We start from the raw sequence: 9,753 nt of genomic DNA on the forward strand, positions 1-9,753 counted from the left end.
AACGTTTCCCCCTTTGAATGTGGATTTAACCCCCTCTATAAAAACCGAATCCCATTCTCTTTACAATTTCTTTTAATTGCATTAATTCTTATCGTATTTGATATCGAGATCGTCAATAAAATCCCCATCCCTATTAGAGACTTTTTATCAATAACAATAGTAATATCTGTTATTATTTTTATAACCATCTTAATATTAGGGTTACTACATGAGTGGAACCAACGGGCACTTAATTGAACTTAAGGTTAGTATATAAAAAAATAAAATTTAATTTGCCATTAAAAAGTCTGCCTAGCCTTACAATCATTAATAGTAGTATAAACTTGCATTCAGTTTCGGCCTGAAAAAAGGACAAACCTTATTAATTTAATAGAAACCAAATAGAGGTATCTTATTGTTAATAAGAAAATTGAAAATACTCCTATTAAAGAGAATAAATAGATAAAGCCGCTAACTTTAAAAATGTTAATTAATAACATAGTCTCTATTTTTATAGTGTAAAAAACACCGCCTAAAATTTGAATCAGCCCGTATGTATCTTTTTGTATAAAAAAGAAAAAATCTTCTAATAGCCAACGCAACAGAAAAAAAATCAACCTAGACAATCAAATAAAAACGTAAAACTTAACCCCACACTACCCTCGTATAAAGAATACTCTAAAACAAATCTTTTACCACTTATTAACAAATTTAACCCAAAAACAAGACACCCAAATAACACACTATCAGTAACGTAAACCTAATTTTAAAAATATTCACTACCTAAAAACTTCATATTATCTTCAACACCACAATTTGAAAATTTTTCTTAAACTATTTAAGGCTAAAAACATCAAAATTAAGTATAAAAGAGGCATAATATGTATTATTATTATTATTAGTTTTTTTGATTTATTAATGCAAACAAAAAATACAAATATAATATGTACTAAGACAACAAATCTCTCCCGTAAGTCAAGACAGCCAAAAAAACTATAACTACACAAAAAAGGACCATGATGAACCAAAGAAAAAAAATATAAAGAATAAACTGCGCCTAAAAAAAATTTTAGCCCCAAAGGAACTACATACAAAAGTTTTTAAATCTCCCTGTGATAAACAAATAACTCTCGCCAAAACACCACCTAAAATAGAAAAACTTACTACTAAGTCTAATCAAGCTTTAAGAGCCCTTACAAAAAAAGGTAAAAATCGAATAAGATCATAACCCCCCAATTTCAGTATAATAATAATCAGCTAGGCTAATACTCAAGGCACCACCTTAGGCCTAAGTCATCATGCGACTTTTGAAGCCCTTAATTCAGGTGGCCGGGTTACAATGCGTAGGAGGGTATAACACCGGCCAACACTATAGAGCCAGAAACGGAAGCTTCCACGTGTGCCCTAGGTAGCCACAAATGAACCATATATGCAGGCAATTTAACTAAAAAAGCCAAAAAAGTTAAAGGGAAGTAAATAAAATCAAATCACAATCACAATTAATATAATACAAATAACTCTAACCTAATCTATCCACATTAAATCTAATTAATAAAATGCCAGCTAATAGTGGTAAAGAACCAAAGATAGTATAAAATAGTATATAAAGACCAGCACCAACCCTCTCAGGTTGTGAACCATACCCCACAACAATTACTAAAAGAAGGACCAAAGATACTTCAAAAAATATATAGAATAACATAAAATCATTCACGCTAAATATCAAAAATAAAACGTTTATAAGAACAATACCCAAAGAAAGAAACATCTTTCCCCCGCCCATTTTAAATAAAGAGTAAGAGTTTAATAGACTCAATACCGTAATTATAATCGTTAAAAACAAAAGGACACAACCTAAACTATCTAATCCAAAGAATTCTCTAAAAGAATCCCACTCCCCTATAGGATAAACGGGTACTATTAATACCGTTAAAAATAATAAACAAGCTACAATAATATAATACTCTTAATAGGCCTAAAAAAGAGTCAAAAATAAGCTGAATAAAAAAATCTTTAACATTGTAACAAACTTATTAAACCAAATATCTCCCCTTCAAACACTTTTACTAGGCTAATCAATCATTTTTAATCTATATATTAATACAATTTTACACAACTAAAAAATTTTAATTTATTCCGTTCCATTTTTACCGAAACTGCTTTTGATCAAATTGGTACATATTCCTTAAATTTTATCAATTTTGAAAATATTTCATTTCAAACTATTTTAAGATTTTTCGTAAAATTTAGTAATTTTTTATATTTTTTAAAATTAAACAAATTTGATCATTGTTGACCAAATTCACCAAAATATTCCTTTCAAATACACCAATTTATCTACATATCAAAGTTGACCAATTTGGATTTTTTTCGTAAATTTTATCTATTTCTTCTATCGGTCAGAAGCCCATGTTATTTTCTCTGAGCAAATTTACAGTTTTTGTGGATAAAAACATTTTTCGTTGCCATGGCAAAACGGTTGCCCATTGAATAAAGTCCCTTTTATTGAAATATAAGTTACACGAGGGCTTACCAATCCCCCGAGTTTGAACAGAATCGTTGGTTTACAACTCGGGATGTCTCCTAACAAGACTTTTTCAGTCTTCCTTAACTGAGCGGACTATACAGATTTTAATATATAAGAAAAAAACAGCTGAACATGCCAGTCCTACAGCTATAGCTTTAAGGCCTTTCGCCATTTTAGCTCAGATTTGATAGAATGGGCTTCAGTCTTAGAATAAGGTACGCTTAAATCTATTCGAATTCGAAATTGAAGTGGTGTAGTTAAATATTTCGCCCGCGTGTGATATTGTCAAAGCCCCTCAGAAAAATTCATAATTAATTACGAAATTATGTTCAGCTTTCTAAATCCATTAGAACATCGTATTTATAAATATTAAAAGGCAGATTTCTAATAAACCAAGAACGGAAAATAAGACTTTAGATAAATAAAACAAAATAAAGCCGACAATTTGCTTCAATAGTTAATGCCTGAACATATTTCATTCTTCTAATTCATTGCATCGTTGTTTTTTAAATACACCTGACCTTTTCAAAAGAACATAACTTTTATCTTTTCGAAATTAATCGAAAGTACTGGTTTTCTACGTCTTCGTTAAAATAAAGGCTTATTTATGAAAGGTAATATATTTCAAAGTGTTTATAGCACCATTGTATTTTACCACTACCCACAATTCGAAAAATTTCACCTTACGAGTGTTTTCATATACACTAATTTCCGAAACGTATACCTGGCGCCGCGCTGCCATAATCGTACAGGCAAACGACGAGCAAGCGTTTTACCAAAGAAATTTTATCTACCTCAATCTCTGAAGAGAAAGTTCGTCTGCTATTTACTCCGAAGTAATCATAGATGGCGATACTCAGTTACGCAGAAGCAAACGAACATTCCTACAGTGCCACCACTTCATTTCCCACGCTAGCTGCGAGGAGGGTTTGAAATCTCTACGTGATTAATCATTAATTTTAATTAGTAATAATTAATTACTATTTAGTAATAAATAATAATTCATACTAATTTATTAATAATAATAATAACAATTGATTAGTAGTAATCAACAACTATTTAGTTATTAGTAATTAATGATTATTAATAAGTTATTGTCGTAACTAATAAATTACTGTTAGTGGTGAAAGTAAACAATACTTTTGTTAAAACATTGCATTTTCAAAAGTCATTTTATTTTGAGCTGGGAAAACCATTTTACATTTTAAATTTTCAAAATGCATTTGTTATTATGCATTTTGAGATTAAGCTTGTACATGTTTAGCTAATCGAAACCTAAGATTCGAAAGCATAAGTATAGAGCAACAATACGTGTATTTCAACTGTCGGGCCGCTCTGTCTTTAGTCGATCCACCTCCGTACCGAAGCAAAAGGCTGTCTTGGTTTCCCTCTGTTCCGCGGGTCGCTTTCTCTTCGCCGGCTCGCCTTCGCCTTCCTTACTGACTAACCAAAAGCTCGAACGACCAACCAACCAAGTGTTTTTTATAATATAGATAAGCTGAGAAACCAGGCCACCCAGTGGCATAGCTACGGGGGGGGGGGGGCGGTCCACCCCGGGTTCCACCCATTTGGGTAACACACAACCGGGAAAAAAATAAAAACTTGCACAAACTAGAGACTAGTAAGTAGCACACCATGATATCCACCCCGGGTGTCACCCATGCTAGCTACGCCACTGGCCATCGGCCAGGCTTTCAGCAAGTTGAGTAAGTTGGGGTTTAGAAAACGGAAATAACATGCACTATACTTTAAATATGCAAATAAAATTATTTTTGAACAGTAAATAGGCATTTTTTAAATTACAAACGTTTAATAAAGCAAAATATCATATCTTGTAATATAAAGATATATATTTTTTCTTTTAATTAGTTTAAGATGCAATTATGATCAAGCGTTTTTGTACACAATATTTTTAGTTTCTCCGTTCGCATGGTTTTTCTGAATCAATTCCCGCAGTTTTAAGTGACACAGATAGGGAGGGAGGGTGGGTGGGGGCAGTAGCGCCGCCAGCGGTAGGCACAAGTAGGCACGTGCAAACGTAGAACATTTTAGGGCCTACTTAAAGGTGCCTATTTTTGATTCATGATTATAAATTGAACCATTAGAAACCCTTTAAAAACTTCATAGGGTTTGCAACAAAGCCCCGTAAATACAGAAAATCGACACAAGACGGTTTATATTTTAACTCTTTTCAAACCCTTTAAACACTTCCTAGGGTTTGCAACAAAGCCCTGTAGATACTAGAAATTTCCACTATAGGGTTTATATTTAAACCCCTTAAAAACTTCCTAGGGTTTGCAACAAAGCCCCGTACATTCAGAAAATCGACACAACTGGGTTTATTTTTAAACCTTTTTCACACTTTTTAAAGACTTCCTTGGGTTTGCAACAAAGCCCCGTAAATACAGAAAATTGACACAACAGGGTTTGCTACAAAACCCTGTAGATACTGAAAATTGCAACAAAAGGGTTTATATTTAAACCATTTTCAAACCCTAAAACACTTCCTAGGGTTTACAACAAAACCCCGTAGACACAGAAAATTGCCACAATAGGGTTTATATTTAAACCCTTTTCAAACCCTTTAAACACTTCCTAGGGTTTACAACAAAACCCCGTAGTTATGGGATTTTCCATAGTACATACAAAAGTTTGGTCCAAGTATAGTTCAAATTCATCGCTTTCAAAGATGGTATTCTTGTTGTATAATATTGTGGGTTCACCTCTTTGGGAATTTGTCCATTTTTTCGGTAAATATATTTTCCTGTTGTTTCATTAAAAAGTGTTGGAATCAATAAGATGCTTCCAAATAGGCGTAGCTCTAAGTTTTTTTAATTAATTTTTATTATAATAGCTAGGTATAAACTGCCTTAGAGCTTACTATTTACTTCTTGTACATTCTGTGTTCTCATTTTCTGCAGAATTTCACTTCTTAATGATGGAGGTTTTTTCGCCGATACCATTTTCCATACAGCATCAGCCTTTGATGCTAACATTCCATTAAATTTTTCATTTAAATCCACTTTAGTAATGGATTTAAACTCCATGAGAATCTACAAAGATTAAAACTTTTAATTAATGCTATATTCATATACAGTGTCTTTTTTGCTGGGAAAAGTGATTTGTTTTTCAAAAACTATACTACTGATTTCTAATTTGGAAGGTCAATTTACTTAACCGGGGAACATAAGTGTGAGAAATTTCAGCGAATCTGGTAATGTTTTTAACCAATTTAAAAAAAAATTCACCACTAGGTGCGAGACTAAAAATGTCTGTTGTAAATTTGTAGTTCGCCATCGAAAACTCTTAAAAATTATGACTTAGCGAAAAAAGACAGAGGTTGAAAAATTAAATTTTTGGTCTCGCACCTAGTGGTGAAACAATTTTTCAAAAATGGTGAAAAACCTTACCAAATACGCTGAAATATCTCACACTAATGTCCCACGGTACAGTAAATTGACCTTCCAAATTTGAAATCAATAGTATAAATACTTTTGGAAAAAAAAAGTTTTCCGAGCAAAAAAAGGACCCTGTACGTACAATTCATTTAATATAGAGTGGATGGCTAAAACCAACTCCCCACAGCTTAGGTGGGCGTGAAGGAGGTATATTCTAGGCAAAAGCTCCCCAGGCTCGTTCCCCTAACTAAATTTTCATAACAAAAAAGACGTTATTTGATATTGTCTGACTATTTAACAAAGAACACAACTTTGGAGTAACATATTTTCTGCTGGGGCCTGAGAATGCTTACTTGTGCCAAAACTCTAGCCCACAGCCATCATGCACCACAATGAAATCATGTCAGTAAATAACGTACCTGTTGCGGTCTTGCGGATCGTGTAAGGCTGGATATTCCTCCAAAACTGATGTGATGTTTTGTTCTCTAACTATTTTTGACCGGTCCAGAAACGTTCTTTCCATTTTTGATCTAATGATCCGCCAGTCTGGGTCATTTTTTTCAGCTCTTCTTTCATTTGTGCCTTGTGATGCTCTATTGAGATTTCATCCTCAAAGTCTTCGCTTTCCTAATAAAATAATATATAAATAAAAGCAAATATTTTGTTTATCAACTTTTCCGTTTCTTGGTAGTTTCAAAGATAATTTGTAGAAAGATAAAACATGGAAAAATAGTTCTGACAACGAATTTTTAAACTTCCGGTTCCGTAATTTCCAATAACGCAATAGCCCTACCACAGACGAATTAGCCTTCATGGTCGAGTGTCATACTTCAGAGGTATTATGCTATTCATGGTACTACTCACACTACCATCTATAAGAGAAATTGGCCGATAGGTACCAAGAAAAAGCCTTGGTACTCAAGATATTGCAAAAAGATTAAGTAATACAAGTCTAAAAACCTTTCCTTATAATTATTGTTAATACATTTTTTTTAAATTTTATATCTCAGTTATGCAACCTACGGGAATTTCGAAGCGCATCACAGTAGATAGTGTTTCATTCTCAGATGTGGTTGAAGTTTTCCTCGAAGCTTTTCCAAATTTATGCTTTTTTCCTATCACAGTTGGATCAGTTTTAATTTTGTAACTGAAGTTTTTGAAATGCCCCCTTAACCTATTTCTCCATGTTTCCTATAAATGGAGTGTTCAAAATTTCAAATTATTCTTTTTAGTGCGAATATACAAATGATTATTGATGAAATAAAACATACATATCCTTCTCCAGGCTTAACACACAAGTGCGGATAGTGTCAATTGTATTTACAAGAACATATATTTTATCATAATGCTTTTAACAAGATGTTATTAATTAAATTAAGATGTTTTAAAAGCCTTTAAAAAGCCCTTGTCAGTGAGCCCATATCACCTAAATTTCAAATATTTACTTACAAGGAGTATTCGTGTATCAAATCATTTGACAAAATAGTGAGGATTTCTTTATCTGTAAACTCTCTTTTCTCTTCAGATAAAGCTTTATATTTATCAGAATTGGTTTCAGTCTCTGGGAGGCTTGGAAGCGTATATTCAAAGCAGAAAGTAGTTTTACATGTTACTGGGATTCTACTTTTTTGATTGTCAATAATCCTGCTCAAAAAAATTGGAATTAGTTGAATAATTTTTCTAAACATATACGAATAGAGTATTGGCCATCTGTAGATTTTGATAAGTCTATTTTCTTTTTAAATTGATATTTAAAGCAGAAAACCTGAGTTCATTTTTAAGTGTCATTACTCTATTAACTAGATAAATAATGAATATGTGTTCATTACAACTTACAAAGAGCCAGATTCTGTATTTTTATCAGAAATAACTATAGTTCCTTCTTGACATGTTTGATTTTGATCAGTAATGCAGGAATTATTTTCTAAAGAATTTGATTTGATTACAGCTCTTTCTACTTCAGAGTTACTATCCTTCCTCAGCTTTTTAACTGGTAATTCCTGATTTACACAAATTACATATATTAAACAATAATAAACTTGTAAATACATTAAATATTAATTAATTTGTGAATACATGAAATATAAAATGAATAAATCATATACCTATCGACACCAAGTGGGAAAATTTTGAATAACACGAAGGGAAAGTGATCAAGAACACGCTATCTTAACAAGTTTACCATTTTTCGGTCCAAGTTATTTTTTAATTAAAAAGTGTATGGCAATCGTGTTAGATAGTAGCAGAGATTGTTAAGTCGCTCCACAACTTTACACTCTCTGATAGTAGCGGAGAAAAGGGGTTTCCAATTTGCAATACATATTTCATTCAATATTGCATGGCAGCCTTGATAATATAGGGTATGCTTCCATATAAATCTCATGGGTAACTAGAATGCTGCCGTGTAACTGGCAAATGGTACAAACGCCGCAGTGGCGGATTTAGAGGGGGACGCTCCCCTTGACGCGGGGTTTTCTTAAGCTTTGTATGTGACTTGATGATTTGCTATTGCACCCATAAAATAATAGCGCCACCCCCTCCCCCTTGAGTTTTTTTCTTGATCCGCTACTGATGGCGGCTCCTTTGAAATAACCGCATTAAATAATCTATAGCGATATACTTAAATTTGAAACGCCTTGAAAATGAAGGCCATTTTGGAGTTACTAAGCTGTTCACAAATTTAGGTTTTTTTTTTTCATATACAACCCCACACCTCGCGAGAGCTTAAAACCATGGAGTTAAACGTTAAAAAACTATCCATTTGTACCCCCTCCCCTCCCACAATCAATATTTACCAAGGCCACGTAAATACGGAAAATATAATTTATCTGGGCCGTGTTTAATTATTATTAAGTTGCGCTGTGAATTAAATATTCTTACCGCAAATTTGACTGTTATAATCGTTTTATCTTCAATCACTGTAGACTCGTCTACCTCTACATCAGTATTAAACATTTCATCTGGTACCTGAAAAACATTATGGGGGTGTTAACATTAAATAACGTACGAATTATAATAACAATAATGGAACTATTACAAATTGGTTATTTTCCAAGTATATTAAGTCCGGTCCTTTAAATCCATGTAAAGACTCGTCCTTTTCTAATTGAGTGTTGAATCCATCAAGCGTTGGTTCCGTTAAAACAATCTTTCTTTTCCTTTCTCCAAAACATAGTAAACACGTAACCGACTTCACCGAATTTGAATTCATTTTGTTCGTGAGCTACTCCAAAAATTACAAACACGTTCCAATGTACCTTGCGAAATAAATGAATATAATTAAGTTTGTAGATCATATATAAATATCCTTCCTCGTCACTCGAAATACATCTGTACCGTTCTATAACTGTTTTGAGAATTTCAATCTCCGGCTCCGCGCTACTAAGTTTTTCCCGTAGGGCAAGCTAGACCCCTTTCTCTAGTTTGAAGCAAATATTCTTCTTTGGGGCTTTCCACTCTTAACATACCAAAACCTAGGTTCGGTCCATCGCGAGTTCCTCGATACCTTGAAAGAAGGAGAGAGGGAAGGGAAATGTTAATAGGCGAAACACTACATACTCTCAAAACTCTGCAGATAGGTACGAAAATTTCGCGAACTTGCGAAAAGTTTTCACGCGTGACGTTCGTTATCATAGTAATTTTTCGTATAGAGCGTTATTTGTTTTTCGCTCTTATCATGTCTAATTACAAAATAAAATTTCTATATCGCGGCCGCTATAATTCTAGTAAAAACAAATAATGTAATATATCTACGATTTACAATTCCCCAAAAAACCTTAAAAAAAGTATGACCTTGTAAAGTTTGACCAAGGTTAATAAATGTTAGGCTATAAAAGGTTGCCTCAAAAC

At 33.0% G+C, this 9,753-nt stretch overlaps 1 protein-coding gene and 1 long non-coding RNA gene across 2 annotated transcripts; both read right to left on the reverse strand.

Annotated features, from left to right (window-relative positions):
• Window positions 1-5,399: 5,399 nt before the first annotated feature.
• On the reverse strand, window positions 5,400-7,401 carry LOC149937521 (uncharacterized). Its single transcript, XR_016472363.1, has 4 exons — window positions 7,354-7,401; window positions 6,928-7,095; window positions 6,324-6,531; window positions 5,400-5,559 (listed from the first exon to the last, which is right to left on the reverse strand). It is a non-coding gene; the product is annotated as an uncharacterized LOC149937521 (long non-coding RNA).
• A 335-nt stretch (window positions 7,402-7,736) lies between these two features.
• On the reverse strand, window positions 7,737-9,443 carry LOC149937522 (uncharacterized). The gene is made up of 3 exons (XM_090153812.1): window positions 8,942-9,443; window positions 8,785-8,871; window positions 7,737-7,904 (listed from the first exon to the last, which is right to left on the reverse strand). Exons 1-3 carry the CDS (start codon window positions 9,113-9,115, stop codon window positions 7,737-7,739), a joined length of 429 nt encoding a protein of 142 aa, XP_090009938.1. The 5' UTR covers window positions 9,116-9,443.
• Window positions 9,444-9,753: the final 310 nt, after the last annotated feature.

This window comes from Leiobunum rupestre, chromosome 7 (assembly GCF_980474605.1).
Source record: "Leiobunum rupestre chromosome 7, qqLeiRupe1.1.hap1, whole genome shotgun sequence".
In the NCBI taxonomy this organism is placed as follows: Eukaryota; Metazoa; Arthropoda; class Arachnida; order Opiliones; family Sclerosomatidae; genus Leiobunum; species Leiobunum rupestre.

Bases quoted from the DNA above. Each gene is read 5' to 3' on its own strand.
- LOC149937522 (XM_090153812.1), bottom strand. From the start codon at position 9,115: ATGAATTCAAATTCGGTGAAGTCGGTTACGTGTTTACTATGTTTTGGA. The intron at 8,872-8,941 runs GTAATAGTTCCA...AATGTTTTTCAG, and splicing joins ACTTGGAAAATAACCAATTT to GTACCAGATGAAATGTTTAA. The intron at 7,905-8,784 runs GTAAGAATATTT...TGTGTAAATCAG, and splicing joins TTATAACAGTCAAATTTGCG to GAATTACCAGTTAAAAAGCT.